The sequence below is a fragment of the Humulus lupulus genome, chromosome 6 (genome assembly GCF_963169125.1).
Source record: "Humulus lupulus chromosome 6, drHumLupu1.1, whole genome shotgun sequence".
Lineage (NCBI taxonomy): Eukaryota > Viridiplantae > Streptophyta > Magnoliopsida > Rosales > Cannabaceae > Humulus > Humulus lupulus.
This window is the reverse complement of record NC_084798.1, coordinates 154,178,445-154,196,329: the sequence shown is the minus strand read 5'-3', so window position 1 is coordinate 154,196,329 and position 17,885 is coordinate 154,178,445. Positions and strand designations below refer to the sequence as shown.

General features: G+C 35.2%; 2 protein-coding genes across 2 annotated transcripts; both read right to left on the bottom strand.

Annotated features, from left to right (window-relative positions):
- Positions 1-8,777: 8,777 nt before the first annotated feature.
- Positions 8,778-11,213, bottom strand: LOC133785572 (uncharacterized). Its single transcript, XM_062224793.1, has 3 exons — positions 10,336-11,213; positions 9,992-10,233; positions 8,778-9,745 (listed from the first exon to the last, which is right to left on the bottom strand). The coding sequence occupies exons 1-3, from the start codon at positions 11,211-11,213 to the stop codon at positions 8,778-8,780; spliced, it is 2,088 nt and encodes a 695-aa protein (XP_062080777.1).
- Positions 11,214-11,250: 37 nt separating this feature from the next.
- On the bottom strand, positions 11,251-12,603 carry LOC133785571 (uncharacterized). The gene has a single exon (XM_062224792.1). It carries the CDS (start codon positions 12,601-12,603, stop codon positions 11,251-11,253), a length of 1,353 nt encoding a protein of 450 aa, XP_062080776.1.
- Positions 12,604-17,885: the final 5,282 nt, after the last annotated feature.

Sequence of the window (17,885 nt, the reverse complement as noted above, 5' to 3'; positions counted from 1 at the left end):
GTGAAAGTATGGGGAACACACAAAGTCAGCCGTCTTTTCCAAGTTGTCAGCGGAACAGTAGGCGAAAAGGTACCCTTAGGCGTGCTGGGATGTGTGCGGCTTTGACCTGTCGGGCGTGTCAGGCGGGATCCTGTGTCAGGTGGATATCATTCCAAATATGCCTCCTCCATGACTCGACCGCTTGGTTTTGTTCCGTGCGAGGCACGGAACTGTTTCCGCGAAGACCACTTGAAGAGCTCCTCCTGGAAGGAGCTTCCCTGAAGGATACCCCTTCGGGAGTCCGAGAGGGTCGACGAGCCTCCGTGTCGTGTTTGCTTGAAAGAGTAATCCGGACACTAAACGGGAGAGGCGAAGCCTTTCTGTCCACCCGCGAGCTCTGGTCACCTACCGCGAAAGACATTGGTAATTCTGCTTCCCCGAGGACATCAATCTAAACGCTATCCGGAAATCTGGATAACAGAAAGGAAAGTGAAAGAAAGAAAATACATAACATATTGCACGTTTATTTTAATGCATATGAGGTAGCTATTCTGCTTACTGAGCCTTAGCTCATCAGATAATGTTTTCTATTGTAGGTAAGAGGCCCCAAATATAAATCGTTGATGACTATACGTGGAGCCAACATAACTGTACATATGGGGCTAACCTGATGGGAGTGGAGTTTTGCTATGCTATTTTATAAATAAACAAGAAAGTTGATTTTATATTTATATTTCATAAAAAGTATTTTGTGAACTTTATAATTTACATAAAGCTTTAAAAGTATTTCATGAACGTTGTAATTTACATAAAGCTTTTAAATTTATCGGTTGGATACATCTCTAATTCTATGTTAAGGTGTAGTAACGCCACGAAAAATTATTTATAAAAGTATTAAGATTTGTATGTAAGATAAATTTTTATTTAGTTTGTGGGTATTGTATGGTTTGAAGTTATGAACATTAGTTTATGTATTGTTTAATAAAGTTTTTTGTAAATTCAGAATTTTAGTATTGTCGTATTCAGGTTAAACTTTGTTTTTACACTATATATGTATGTTAAGAAAAGGAGGTCGTTACACCGACCTACCTTGTCGAGGACTCTATTTAAGGTCAAAGAGATAATTTATTTCGTTTGTAGTCGGCACTGGAAATTTTAAGGATTGGTATAAAACATAGAGGGCTGAAAGGAACTGGATGCCCTTATGACTAATTTGGGTAGGAAAAAGCCCGAAATAATTTACCAAATTGGGGAAGTATGGCATAAGTGGAAGGGTGGTGCCAGCGTTAATATGAAATATGCTCCAGGCCCAGAATTGGGCTCTGGGGTGCTCAGCAGTTTGTACAGCAATAGGTTTGAGGATGGAAACATCTCCGAGATTGAAATGCTATTTGATGTTCTGCAACTCTTTGTTAGAAATGGTGCTAGTAGGAGCTACGTACAAAGGGCCATCCTCTGTCTCTGATCCAGAGTTAAGGATAGCCTCGGTATAGATCTTCGTAGTATATTCAGTTTCAGCTTCCCCTTTTTTCCCTGAGGAGCTCGGCTGTTCCTCAGCAGGTGGGAACCCCAGCGTAACCCCAGTGGTGGCACGACGAACCACATGGGGATCTTCTTTCTCTGCACCGCAGTTAGCTTGTTTGATGTGGGCCATTAATCGTTCCAAATGATGAGTTACAACACGGTTCAGTGGTCTCCTCCCCTCTGCGTATACAAGAAAAAGGGAAAGGTGAGGCAAGAACACCGAATAGTGCTAGACGGTAGGGATTCATAAGTTCTACCGACCAACCTAGAACAAACACGGGACAACATGCCAAACAGAGGGCAGATCAGATTAAAAACAAGTGAACCCAAGAAAAGTGAAGGGGTTTTCCCCAAAACAGTTTTTGAGTGGTGTTCTTCATGTTCTTCAAGAACACCGAACGTAAATCAACAAAAAAAAGGGACGTTAAACCCAATTTGTACAAAATTAGAGGTTCAAATAGATTACCCATTCCAAGAACTACCCAAAACATTTATTCAAACCTAGATTCCAATGACATGCAAAGGCGACCCAAGGCTACAGTAAAGAATGTAGACAAAGAAAAAGGAAAACATTTCCTGACACACAATACTAAGTGAAATAGAAAAGTCTGGAAAACATACTTGCTGCAATTTTATGGTGCCAAAGATGAGTTCGTGATGCGAAGGTTCTGCGATGTAGGGATCAAAACATAGGCTAGCTATATCAGACAGACTGGGAGATGGAGACTTAGGGTTTTCTAGGTCAGCTCTGGTTTGTTTGAAGCATAAAGGAAGGTAAAAAGAGAGGAAAGGAAAAGGCACCCCTATTTATAAGCAATAAGAAATGTACTCTGCCTTGCAGGAATTCAATGTGTCCGTCCACTTAGCAGTCCCCTCGGCCACTGCAGGCACGTCTCCCTAGACACATCAGCACATACACACGCACAACTCTCCAATCACGTCGCCTCAACCACCAAATACATCATCCACTCTTCGGTAACTGCGCGATACAAGTAGTGGAAGACCATTATGATGCATTATGGTTCCAAAAAGAGTCGTGAAAAACTAAAAGGTCATTTCTTGGAAATATTAAGGCTATTAACTACACCAAGTATTATGCCATGTAGCAAGGGGTGTATACCCTTGACTAGACTGGATAGTATGGTCCCAGAAGAAAAGTTTTCATGCTACCTTTACACCATTGAAAACTTGGGGGGCCAATGTTATCCCAAATTTTGGCATGTATGATGTTGCACCAGAATTAGACACATGGATTATTTTGAGTAGACTCCCCAGCAAATTGGTCAGTGTATACCTATAGGGTATACGAGAAGTTACTGCTCGTCATACTATCTAAATAGGTTTAGTTGCTCAGTAGGACCACCAGAAACTTGCTGCTCAATATGACAGGTTGACTGATCGGAGTACACTTGACAAATGAATAACAATCATTGCTCAGTATGCTTGCCAAGAGAGTGGCTGGTCAATATGACATATAAGTAAACCTAGTCGACTAAAAGCAGTTACACTCACCGTTAACAGTCTGCAGGAATCACCCAACCACCCACAAAGAGCGCCTAATAGCTCTAAAACTTGGTCAAGACTCTTGAAGAATAGAACAGAAACTACCTATGAGAAGAAAGGGATATTTCCCCAACAGTTATGCTAAGGTGCAACCCTGAGATGAGAAGGGCAGTATAAATACAAACTCTCTACCCCAGTGGAGGAGGTTCATGAAAATAGCCTATCGACCAACACCAGAAATATACTAAGCAACCTGGCTTGGTACTTAGCAGTGATTCTTCCATACTATATCGTCTTTTACAGATAGAAATCCACTTGTAATCCATTGTGATCTTGTGTAAACCTTCAAGATTAATACAAATCTAAGAGGACGTAGGTCATTACCAATCTTTGGGACCGAACCTCTATAAATCCTGGTGTTCTGTATTATTTATTGCTCATTATTACTAGGTTCTTGGCTCATTTATTGTTCATTGATTGTCTTATTGAAAGCTTTCTAATTAATTATTTGACTTCGCGTCAATTGGCTAAAATTCCATTCAACACTCACAAATTTCAAATCTTTGATATGTGATGATGTAGCTTTTGGTGATGGTATGGCAGGGAATATTGTTGGAAAAGGTACCCTAAATCTTGATGGGCTGCCAAAATTGAGAAATATTTTACTTGTTGAAGGACTTAAAGCTAATTTAATTAGCATAAGTCAAATTTGTGATCAAGGCTTCACAGTAAACTTTTCTTGTGATGATTGCAATGTTGTTGATCAAAATGGTATAGGTGTATTGAAAGGATATAGATCTTTTGATAATTGTTATACACTTTCACCAACATTCACATGTCATTTAGCCATAGGTAATACAACTGATTTCTGACATGAAAAACTTGGTCACATTAATTTCAAAATTTTGAAAAAAAAAATTGCAAGTGCAGGACTAGTATGTGGGTTACCCAAATTGGGTAAAGAATTTGCAGGTAAATGTGAACCTTGCCAGTTAGGGAAACAATTGAAAAATTCTCTCAAAAGTATTACTAGAATTAATACTTCAAAAGCTCTTGAGCTTTTGCATATGGATCTCATGGGTCCTATTCAAGTTGAACGTATTAATGAAAAAAATACATTTTTGTTTGTGTTGATGACTTTTCTCACTTCACTTAGGTTGAATTTTTGAAGAAAAAATCAAATACTTTTGATGCCTTTAAAACTCTTTGCATGAAATTAAGAGTTGAAAAAGATTGCAATATAGATAAGATTGTGAGAATCAGAAGTGATCATGGTAAGGAATTTGAGAATATTGTTTATGATGATTTTTGTTAATATCTAGGTATTTCTCATGAGTTCTCAGCTCCCAAAACTCCTAAGGAAAATGGGATTGTTTAAAGAAACAATAGAACCCTACATGAGATGGCCAGAGTGATGCTGAACAATAAAAACTTTCAAAACTGTTGTGGGCAAAGGCAATCTTTACTGCCTATTACACAATTAATTGAGTGTTTTTACAACCAGATACTATCGAAACTCCTTAGGAATCTTGAAAGGTAAAAAAACCCAATGTATGTTATTTTCATGTTTTTTAGTGTATTTGCTATATACTTAGAGATCGTGAAAATATTGGAAAGTTTGATACAAAAAGTGACGTGGGAGTATTTCTTGGATATTCTATGAATAGTAGAGCATATCTTGTTTATAACATGAGAACTCAACTTGTCATGGAATCTTCCAACGTTGTTGTTGATGATTTAAAAGATTTTTCTGAATATTCCAATGAAGAAGAAAGTGACAGGTTCATTGCTGAAACTTCTCAAACAGAAACACCTATTGTGACTGTAAGTGAATTTGTTCCCTCTGTTTCTGAAAAAGTTGCAGCAGAAGTTGAATCTATTCCAACAACTTCTGGACGAACAATAAAGGTGTTAGGAATTGTGCCCTTAAAGCAATTTTAGTAGACAATGGTTTTAATGAAATAAATGAATGAATTGTGTTATTGTATATATGTAGCTAATGTACTATATTATTGTTAATAATACTAAGTAAATATCAGGAAATTCTAAAGTTCATCAATGTGGTCTCAATCTCATATGTGTATGAGGAGATCGAGATTCAGATAATGAACTTAAATAGTTCACAGTAAAATAATGTTATGGAATATTTAGATTAATTACTTCTAGTACGGTCCACTAGTATTATGAATACATGTGACCTAGATCCTGGTTACTATTGTAGTATGACACTTTAGTGGAGGTACTTTGCATGCTGAAAGTATGTAGAATTGGACCAGGATGTGATTTAATAATACTTGTTTAAATATCGTTTTGTGGTATTATAAAACACATCAACTGATGATCATATACAAAATTATCATAATCCTGACACTACTACAAAAATAGGCTTTAACTTCGATTTTTATACATAAAAAGCGAAGTTAAAGCTTTTTATGGACTTTTAACATTGCTTTTTGGTTTAGTCCTCATATGAATTAACCTATTACTTTGATTATTTACATAAAGTGAAGGTAAAGGGTAATAGGCGGAGGGGGAAAAATGACGGAACCTTTTAACTTCGGTTTTAAGCAAAAAACTGAAGTTTGGTTTTTTGCTAAAAACCAAAGTTAAGGTTACCCTTTAACTTTGGTTTTTTGCCAAAACTGAAGTTAAAGGTACTTATATTCTAAGCCCTTCGACTTCTCCCTCATTTCCGAAACGCTGAAACCCCCCAAACAGAGAGCAAAAACCTCCATTTCCACCTTGAGAAAAACGAAGGTTTCACCATTTAGCACCATTTCCCCTCATTTTCTTCCATCAATCTTGCTAGAAAACTCAAATATATCATAGAAACTTTGTTATTTTTAGTTTTGAGTGAAAAACATGGCGTCTTAACAATGGTGACATGTGGTGGTCCGAAATACCCATTCTTTTGAGTTTTTCAATAGATTTTTAGCATCTATACAAAGTTTTGAGGTTTGTACTATGTATGGATTGTTAAATAGATGATTACATGATTTTATATATATATATTTATTATTTTATATTTTTTTATAATATATTGATAATGTATATGAGTTTATGGTTGATAATAATGTTTTAGAGTTGTATTTGATTATTTAAAAATGTATGAATCTTAAAAAATGTGTTTGTGATTAATTTTTTTTATTAATCTGAATTCAATATTAATGTATTACTAAATTTATAATTTATTTGATTTGTTTTTGTATTTTATAATATGTTTTTATTTAGAAAATTAATGAAGTTATATTTTGTTGGTGTAAAAAAAAAAGTTAATAAGTTGTTCTAATAAAAAAAGTTCAAGTTAATATCTAGTTAAAAAAAATTCATTTGTAAAATATAGTATTAATGTTTAGATATGTTGTTGTTGTAAAACAAATTCAAGTTAATATTTAGTTAAAATAAAGTTTTATTTGTATAATATGATTTAATGTTTGGTACTAGTTATTATAAACTCAATAATTTTAATATTTAATTTTGTTTATATTATTTTTAGGACGGTTATTGTTTTGGAGGTAATTTGGTTTTTCATTGGTGGTTACTAGCTTAAAGATTAATTTTAAGGTGAGTGAGAATTTTATTTTTATTACTATTGTACATATTTATAGAATTATAGTTATACCATATTGAATTTAGTGAAAATTAGTGAAGTAAGTTCTGAGAAATTTGTGTGCTGCGGTGGTATAAGGATGAAATTATGGATGTTGATTATTGTGTTTGTTTGTGTTGAATTAATAGGTACTTATGAAATTGGGATGTGTTATTGAAACAGAGGAAACTCTGTCCAATTTTGTAGGACTTATTAATTGAACATGTGTTTTAAATATGTAGTATTTATTAATAGAGTTATAATTTAAACTTTTTAGGTTTGGCGGAAGGTTTTGAATAGGATATCGGGAATTTGTGTGCTGTGGTGATAACCACAAGTCCCTAGTTTGAAGTAACTTTATCATGCCTCTTGACTAGATAAAGTTACTTTGAACCAGGGGGCTTATGGATACCGTCAAAATTCAAGGCAAGCATTCAAGATGAAAATGGATTAACATGAGTTCTATTGTAATTGGAGACTAAGCTTTGCTTTTCTGTATGAGGTATTCCTCAAATTTCTGATAAACTTTACACGATTATGCTTATCTACTCTGTGATCTGCAGCAAATTTTAGTTGTAAAATAAATGTCAACAAGTTTGGGTAGTCCTATTCGTAGGGAAAATTATGCTAATTTTTTTGAAAAATATTTAATACTTAAGAAATTTCAATATTTCAAATAATTACTTAGGTGAACTTCACATGTTTTTTATTTGAATGTGTATATATATGTACATTAAGTCTATATAGTTTGTGAATTTTATTTTATTTTAAGTTTATTAGAATGTTCAAATATATTTATTAATAATAAAATAATTACAAATTATAATTAAAAAATAATTATTAAAATATTTTATAAAAAATAAAATTAATAATACAAATAAAATAAATATATTTTTTTTAGGAAAAAATACATTTAACTTCGGTTATTATGTAAAAACTGAAGTTAGCCCTTTAACTTGGGCTTTTACATAATCACTAAAGTTAAAGGGTACCCTTTAACTTCTTTTTTTTTTTTGATGAATCAGCAAGATTTTTATTACTCCAAAAAACAACTATACAATCTAATAGCATCTTCAATGGAAGATCTAATAATATCAACTTCTATACAAATATATGAACTGTTAGAATATTGCCAGCTTTACATCTTTATCTTTACAATTCCAAAAACCAATCTATGTCTACTGTACTAACACGTTGAGGCCTAACACAGCTGACTCTATATTTAACATCTTCTTTAACTTTTCTCACAATCAATTCTGTCTTCACCTCCTTCGAATGCCAGAGTATATCATTTCTGGCGTGCCAGAGCTGATAAACCAAAGCTGCTATTGCAGCTGAGTAACATTGCCTTTTGAACTTGCTGAGTTTGGCTCTTGCAATCCATCTTAGAAGACTTCCCAGGGATCTTGATTCAGCTCCCCATCGAAGCCAGCTCTTCACTTGCTGCAAACAAATCAAAGATAGAGAACAACCAAAGAAGAGGTGTCCTCTGTTTCTGTGTGAAGCCTGCATAACAAACAATGGGATAAAACAATTACGTTATATGTCTGCAGATGTCCCCTTGTTCTCAATCTATTTTGCACAGCTATCCATAATATCAAGCTATGCCTTGGCACATTAAGTCTTCCCCACACCTCTTGACTCCATTTTACTTTATTCTGAACAGGACATAACATTGTATAGCCCCGAGAAATTTGGTATTTTGTACCAGCAAACTGTTGCATATCAATAATACTCTTAACCCGATCTTTGACAGCAACCAACTTTCTCCAATACCAGCTCCCTTGATTAGGTGCCTGATAGTTCCACCAATCTTCTCCCTTGAGATAAACACTGTGTATCCACCTAACCCATAAGTTGTCTTCTTTTTTTGCAATTGCCCATACATACTTGATGATGGCAGCAATATTCCACTCAGCAACTCTCTTAAAACCTATTACTCCTGCAGCCTTGGATTGACATACACTACCCCAAGCTATAAGTCCTGCTCCCTGAAACATACGATGACCCTTCCAGAGATAAGCACGGCAAATGGCTTATATTCCATGAATAACTTTCTTTGGTAAGATCCCCAAGCTATAAGTCCTGCTCCCTGAAACATATGATGACCCTTCCAGAGATAAGCACGGCAAATGGCTTATATTCCATTAATAACTTTCTTTGGTAAGATCATGACTTGGCTTCAATAAGAATGAATTGTCAGTAACACAGAGTTGATTAGCACAGCTCGACCTGCAAATGATAAATTTCGAGTACTCCATGCCTTGATCCTAGCTGTCATTTTGTCAGCTAGAACAGAACAATCTTTGATTGAAATTCGCTTGGCACACACAGGAATGCCCAAATATTTGAATGGCACTTCTTTCCTGCAAAAGCCTGAAGCCTCCACAATGCGCTGTACCTCGCTATCCTGCATGCCACAACAGTAAATTGCTGATTTTGAAGGATTAGGATGCAGCCCAGAGGAAAAAGAAAAAAGCTTCAGCCCTTGCAAGAGATAATGGATGCTTTTAAAGTCTCCATGGCAGAACATGATAACATCATCTGCAAAACTCAGATGATTTAATTTCAACACTTCACACCTGTCATGAAACTTGAAGTCTGATTTGGTCCCAATTCGTTGTATTATTCTTGAGAAATACTCCATTTCGAGGACAAAGAGAAGAGGAGACATAGGATCCCCTTGTCTTAATCCTCTCTTTGCTTCAAAATACCCATGCATTGAGCCATTGAACATGAGTGAGAACCTAGGAGTCCGAACACAATTCATAACCAGCTTTACAAACTTGTCAGGAAACTGGAAAGCAAGTAGCAATTCTTCCAAGAAATTCCACTCTATTGTATCATAGGCTTTCTGTAAATCCAGCTTTATCACACAGCCTGCCTTTGTTTCTTTCCTTCCATAATGCCGAATGAGATCTTGGCAAATCATAATATTGTGAGCGATGAACCTGCCTTTGATGAATCCTCCTTGATTTTGAGCTACCAACTCAGGAAGAATGTGTTTGAGTCTTGAACAAATCAATTTAGTGGTTGTCTTATAAATTACATTGCAACATGCAATGAGCCTAAAATCACTAACTGTGTTAGGACACTTAACTTTAGGGATAAGTGTTAACACAGTTGTGTTAAACTCTTTGAGAATTTGACCTGAATGCAAAAAAGAAGTTACAGCTTCAAAGATATCATTCCCAATTAACTCCCAATTGTCCTAAAAAAAATAACTAGAGTATCCATCTGGTCCCGGTGCCTTGACCCCTGGAATTTCAAAGATTATTTTCCTGACTTCTTCTTTTGTAAAATCCCTCAGTAACAAATTAGCTTGCTGCTTGGTCACTAAAGGGCCTAGTTTCACCACACTGGTTAGAACAGGATGTCTATTTTCCATTTTATTACCAAGTAAGCTTTGATAAAATGATAAGAAAGCATCTGTTACCTGAGAAGGCTCTTCTACTCTGATTCCTTCTCGGGTCTCAATTGACAAAATTCTATTTTGTCGTCTTCTTTCTCTAATACTGGTGTGAAAAATCGCTATGTTGTCATCTCCATCTTTGATCCAACTTAATTTAGCTTTTTGTTGCAAAAAGGAATTCAGCTCATTATGTACTTGAATATATTTGTCCCTGGCTTCCACTTCTCTAATATGCAATTCTTGATTCAAAGGGTCCAACTGAAGCTTTTCTTGATAGCCAACCAATCATTCCTTGGCATGAGCATCAGCTGCATGAATATCACTGTACCCTTGTTTGTTGAGCTCTTTTAAGACTCCTTTGAGAGCCTTAAGCTTAGCAACTACTTGAAACATTTTAGTCCCATTAATTGCTCGCTGCCAAACCTCCTTAACTGACTCTGAGTACTTTGGGTGAGAAGACCACATTCTAAAATATTTAAATGGCTTTTTGCCACTTAGAATCTCAGGGTACACAGACAAAACCGCAGGGGTATGATCAAAAATCCCTTCAAACAGAAACACTGCTTTAGCATTGATAAAACGGTTCAGCCATGTCTGATTTGCAAGCACCCTATCTATTTTGGAACAAATTCTATCATCTCCTTGCTGTTTATTGCTCCAAGTGAAAAAACTCCCACTATACTTGACATCCTCTAATTGGCAGTTCCCAATATAGTCAATAAAATCTGTTGCTATACTATACTTCACCCGTTTACCAATCCTTTCCTCTCTAGTCAGTATTTCATTGAAATCTCCCATGACAACCCATGCCTCCTGGGTGTTTATATCCTGTAAGTCTCTCCATAACACCTTTCTCCCATCTGTATCATTAACAGCATACACAAAGGTGACATAGAACCTATTCTTACCATCCACCGTTGACACTAAGAGATGCATAAGTTGGCTAGTACACCTTAAAATGATCACAGTGAAATTAAGAGGATTCCATGCTACTATAATCCGCCCACCCGCATGCCAAGCAATGTTAGAGGTAAAACACCAACCATTGAATATATTAACATATAAAGACCCAAGTTTCCGGGCCTTAACTCTCGTCTTGAGAAGACCAACTAAGCTCACCTTTTGAGAATTAATCAAATGCCTGACTAATTTTTGCTTTTGTTTGTTGTTGATCCCTCGGACGTTCCAGCTCAATATTCTATCCATTTCGAAGAGGAGGCACTCCCCCTTTTCCTGTGTTCTCTCATGTATCTAACTCAGCGGAGTCTGCTGTTTTCGGAATCTGCTCAGGGAGCTTCTGCGATTTAGTTTTTGATTTCTGCTTCCTTCCAACCATGTCTTCTGCAACAACACCCTCACTTACAGTATTCGAGGAACCAGGCAATTCAGCTAATGCTTGAAAGGAATTATCTTTTTGTGTTTCCATCACAGATTCTTTATCCTTATACTTCCTTCCTTTAGTGACTTGTTGGAAACCATCAGCATATACTTTCGGTTCCTGGGTAGCTTGGTTAGTTGCTGCTTCCTTAACAGCTTCTTTGACAACCCATTGTTGCTTCCTTCCTTCTTTCTTTCTGCAAATATCTGTTGTGTGTCCCATGCCTTTGCAATGGCCACAGACAATAGGCTTCCATTCGTACATGACCGATACAGAGACATTGCATCCATATTCATCTTCAAAATAAATGAGTTCCGGAAAATCCTGTTTGAGAGAAACTTCGATGAGGACTCTTGGGAAATTGAGTTTATTACGTTCTTTAGTCACTAAATCCACCTGCACAGGTTTCCCCAATTGCCCAACAATCTTGAACAGCAATTTCTCACCCCAATATTTCAAATCTAAATCAGAAATTTGAATCCATATCGGTACCGTTCGGACATCTTCTTTCTTGAAGTTAGTGTTAGGATCCCATGCCTTCATCACCATAGGCCTCTTGTTGAGGAAGATGTATCCACCATTGAGCACCTCATCCCTGTCTTCAATGGTCTCAAATCGAATAAGGAAAACCCCATATGACAGCAGCCCAACCTTATCTACTTTATCTTTCCACATCCTTCTAATAAAACCCTCAAAAATTGACAGTGGTGGGTTAGCACCAAGCACATAGCATACCATAGAAGAATTCCAAAAAGCTACCTCTTCCTCAATATCTTCCATTGTGATTTTGACCTTACGCTCTTTCTCAGCATTCGTAAACGAATTACCTAAATTTCTTATTACTATTCCTGATCTCAGAATTGGAGGAGTATCAGATTTACCTTGCAAAATATTCGTAACACATTGACGATTAGCAGCTAAAAAAACTGCGAAATCCGATCTGATTTCCTCCTGTCGCTGTATATCTCGCAAGGATGAGTTGGGTGACAGAGGCTCTGGAAGCCCATCGCGCAATGCAGGCTCAACAAGTTTCGGACCAGCAGCAGGAACCTCCGCACCTTCATCTTCTTCATCTGAAAAATCAATCGGCTCGATGCCAAGCACAGCTTCCATGGTTTTTGTTTTTTGAACATCTGAAGTAGAGGTTGGACCTCTTTTCTTTGGTTTCTTTGCAGCAGATTTCGACTTCCCCTGAATCTTCGCCTTTGTTTTCGCCATAACACCAGCTCGAGAGCTGCAAGAAGCGTCAGAGCAGAGAAAAAATTCATATCAGTACCCTTTAACTTTGGTTAATATCTCCGCGAGATCCGAAGAATAACAAGTGAAAAAACCGAAGTTAAAACCTATTTTTGTAGTAGTGTGAAGTTACTATGAACTCATATATATGTCACTTGATCATTTGATTCATGTGTTACGGTTTGTCAGAATGATCAATCTAAGAACTATTGTTTTGGAGACTCAATGATGTATATGGTTGGGGACATGCTTAACATATATGGAATCTAAACCTTCATATAAATTGAATGATGATTCCCTATTGGGTTGGCTTTCGGAACTGAAAATGTTATTGATGTCAAATTCTTAATCAGATTATGAAATAACGTTCACTAGTAAAGTCGATGGTACACTAGGAATCAAGATATAATTAAAAGGGTAAAATGGTAATTTTATTCCTACTTAATTATGAATAATCAATAGAGGATTAATTTGTATGTAATGATTATATCAATGGACACTTTATGGTTACAATAAAATAATTAGAAAATATATGTCTTTAATTCTTAAGAGCTCAGTGTCATATTTATAGTGGAATAATCATGAGATTAATAAATATGATTATTGAATCAAAGAGTATTGGTTGATAATCTTTTATTTATTAGAGCTTGGAATTATTGGTCCATAGGTCCCCGGGGCGACTCTATCAACACTAATCAATGTAAGAGTTGATATAAGTGTTAAACTATGAATGGGCTATTTGAAAGAATATTTATTCTTCGAGATAAATGTGCAATTATGTGATAATTGAAGTTGCACAATTTATTATTGCATTTGTGCAATTTTCAAAATTGTGTGGAAATAGAGTAAATTGATTTTAATCAATTATTTTATTTAAGTTCGAATAAATAAATATGGATAGTCAAAATTATTTTTGATTATTATATTTATTTAATTAATAATAAGATGATAATGGAAATTCAAATTTTGAATGTTGAATTTTTAAATTTAAGTTGTTATATTTTCCTTAAAAATATCATACCTTATTTGGATATCCAATTATTAATTAATTAAAATAAAAACACATGAAAAATTAAAAATCCCATTTTTCAGGATAGGCCACACGCATAAGGCTTGGACTGCTTTATGCGTGTGGCACTTCTGATGTTATCAAAAGTTGGTTTTTTTTTTATTTTTAATTAATTAATAAAACATTTTAAAAGGGATTTTAAAATGAATGTTAGACTTTGTCTTTTATCATTATTATTGTTATAAAAAGATGATTGATTTATTATTATTATTATTATGGTAATAATGTCTATATATTCTATATGATAGAAAATAGAAACAACAAGGCTTAACAAGTTTTTACAGAGAAGAAAAACTATCATCTTTTTCCACAAAGCAAAAATATTTTCTATCTAGCCTATAATCAAAAGTCTCATGAGTTGAGAATACTTTTGATTCACAAAATTAATCATTGTTCTCTATGTGCCCACCAACATCTTGAGGTGTAGAGAACGTCTTGGAAGATCTAGGTATGAGTACTCCAGCAAGGATAGGAAGATCGAAACATATACGAAAAGATTCAATGATTCTTCATCGGTTACAAGAGGTAAATCGTTTTGTATTATTTTTCATATTTATATTATATATTGATTCACATATTGCATATTAAAGGATCCTCATATAAAGTTGTTTATATAAAAAATTGTGTTGTATACCATTAGCACAATTTTAGTTGCGCATTAGGACTGTTCCTAACAATTGGTACTGAAGCCATCTTTAATCCCTGCATATGTTAATTATTGTGTGGCTATCATATGCATTTTTATATTATGTGTAATATATGAATGGATGGATTTTTGTGTATGAATCATTTATGTTCTTAAGGGTTGGTTTTCATGGTGTTTTTGGGTTAGGAAAAGTTCTTAAATTTTCTAGATATACAAAAATTGTAAGGCATTTTGGGGCATAGGAATTTTGTAATTTATTTTATTTAAATACTGGAAAAATTATGTAATGACCCGGGCCTCGAGCATAAACCACGAGGCCCGAGCCGCTGCCCTTGCAGCCATGTGCACCCCTGGAGTCGTGCGCACCCCTAAGTGCCTAGCGTCCCTGCACACCCATGCCTGCGCCCTTGCACATCCAGCACCCGCGCCTGCGCCCCTGCACGCCCAGCACCCGCGCCTGTGCCCCTGCACGCCCAGCACCCGCGCCTGCGCCCCTGCGCGCCCAGCACCCGCGCCCAGCACCACCACCTGCACCCCTACGGCCCAGCGCCTCAACGCACCTCCAGTCGCACCCCTGCCAGCCGCCAACCACAATTAACACACCCATTAGGGTTTGTGTCTTGAAAACCCTAATGGATGTGTAATTATCCATTTGGGCATGTTTAGGCCCAATCTAATTAAAAGATTTTTAATTATAAATTTTGAGTTAATTGTGATGAGTCCAAATTCCAATTGGGCCTCAATAACTTGTTGGGTATTAAATCCCGAAGTTTGATTATTTTAAATTTGTTTAAAATAATTAAAAGGTTATGAGCTCATAATGGTTAATTAAAATGGTAATGGCCCAAAGACTAAAAGAGAAGGTCCAAGATTAAAGAAGTTGCTCTTTTTAGGCCTTAGTTTAATTATTTTTGTGTAATTTTTTGCAAGTGTTGTAATTTTCTAGAAATACTAAAAGCACTCAACCCGCTTTTGTTTATTTATTTATTTGATTGGACATGATTAAATTGTTTAATACTTTATCATGCATAATAACATGCCATACATATTACACACATAGTACATATTAAGCATGCATTTTTTTTAAAAACATGCTAAGGATTGATTATATGTTTTTATTTGATAACTCATATAATTAATTTAGACTTAATTAGTTGAGATGGTAAAAATAATTTAAAGTATTTTATTTTCTAATTTAATGAATTTTTTTATTAAATAAAATGGTATTCTATTTAATAAGGCAAAATAAAATCTAGGGCACGATTATTTATTTTACATAATATGATTAGTATTTATTAGAATATCATTTGGTAAAATAAATTTAATTAGTTTTACAACCTAATTGAAAAATATTGATTTTGAGAAAAACACAATTTTTTGAAATAGTGAGTTGGTGAGGGAATTATGACAATAAGTCTCATGATCTCCATTATTGGTTGAACACCGAGAGGCATAGAAAGGGCCTCGTGTTACCTCCGTTTTCGGCCTCCCTAAGGAAAGGCTTCCGAATATGTTTATTTTATCTCAAGGTTTACTTCTCATAAGAGAATAAAATTAGTGACGTATTTCAAGTTTGATTGACCCTAATGTACACTCTTGAGTTAAGTCATTGATCGAAAAGTAATAGGTTACACTTCGAAGATGTATCTAGGCTTTTGAGCACGACTAGTGCATCTTGAGCAAATTAACTGTAATTCATAAGTCAAAATAGAAAAATGAGTTTTTATGTTTTCACTTATGGAGTTGATTTCTTATCTCAAGGTTAATTTGTGATTAGTCTGACCTACCCTAAGGCGGTCCATTAATTTTCAAATTAATCTATCGTGGTCTAGTAATTAATTTCTTATGTGTTATTTTATGTGTTGCATTCATGCATCATATTTACTATTCCAAATATAAACTGATATTTATTAAATGAATTAATTCATTATATTTTATTTATTTAATTTTCAGCAGTATGTCAAATCCAAACCCTGTAACTGTTTTACTTGCTAAGATAAATTGACTGGTGATAACTACATGAAATGTAAATCAAACATGAACATTGTTTTGATATGTGAAAACCACATGTTTGTCCTTAATGAGGAATGTCCTGAGGTTCCTGCTCTCACTGCTGCCAAAACTGCTAGAGAGAAGTATGACAATTGGATCTTATCTAACAATAAGGCCAAATGTTATATGCTTGCTAGTATGAGCGATGTTCTTAGAAAAAAGTTTGAAACTGTTGAAACAGCCTATGAGATTTAGGAATCTCTACAAGGCAGGAAAAGTGCAGACATGATGCTACTAGAAGCTTCATGAATATGAAAATAAAGAAAAATGTTTCTGTCAGAGAACATGTCCTAGACATGATCAACATATTGCACGATGCAGAAATCCACGGTGTGGCCAATGATGAGAGAACTCAAGTAAGTGTGATACTTGAATTTCTCACACCAGCTTTTGCGGCATTCACTACCAACTATGTTATGAACAAGTTGAAGTACAATATGACCCAACTGTTGAATGAGTTGCAAACTGTTGAATCTATAAACAAAAGTTCCACCAAGGCTGAGGAGGAAAATGATGCTGAAACAAAGTCTTCCACTTCAAATGGTAATTTAAAGAAAAGGAAGGGTGCCCAAGGAAAGGACAAGAAAAAGGACAAATAACCAGAGGAGACAAACAAGTCTCCCAATAAGAATAATTCTGCAAAGAACTCTGAAAAGAAGGCACTGAAAGGAGCATGCTTTCATTTTGGAGTTGACCGTCATTCGAAAAGGAATTGTCCTAAGTACCTGGCTGAACTGAAAGACAAAAGGAAGTGTAAATTTTATTTACTTGTTTTAGAATCTTGTTTAGTGGAAGGTGATTTTTCATCATGGATAGTTGATTCTGGAGACACTAATCATGTTTGTTTTTCTTCGTAGAGTCTTAATACTTCGAGGAAGCTGGCTGATGGGGAGGTGATCGAGAAAGTTGGAAGTGGATAGGAGATCTCGGCAGCTGAAGTTGGAAAAACTCACCAATTTTTTTATAATAATAAATTCATTGTGTTGGACAATGTTTATTTTATTCCTGGATTTACTAGAAATTTAATTTCCTCATCAAAATTGCATGAACAATGTTTTAATATTTCTTCTATTAATAATTCCATTGTTATTTCGAAATATGGTTTTGACATTTGTTTTGCAAAGTCTGAAGGTGGACTTTACAAGTTAGAGTCCAACATCGAGCATGTTTATAATTCTTAATTATTTAAAACAGCAAATCCTAAATCTATTAAAAGACAAAAGACATATTCTGATAGTGAAACATATCTGTGACATTTTAGATTGGGACATATTTCTCTAGACAAAATAAACAGACTAACAAAGGATGATCCTTTAAGAGAACTATCTATTGGTTCTCTCTCAGTCTGTGAATCCTACCTAGAAGGAAAAATGGCCAAGAGACCTTTCTCTGCTAAATGTTCAAGAGCCACAGAACCACTTCAACTTGTACATATAGACATTTGTGGTCCATTAAATGTCCAAGCTAGAGGAGGTTATGAATATTTTTTCACTCTCA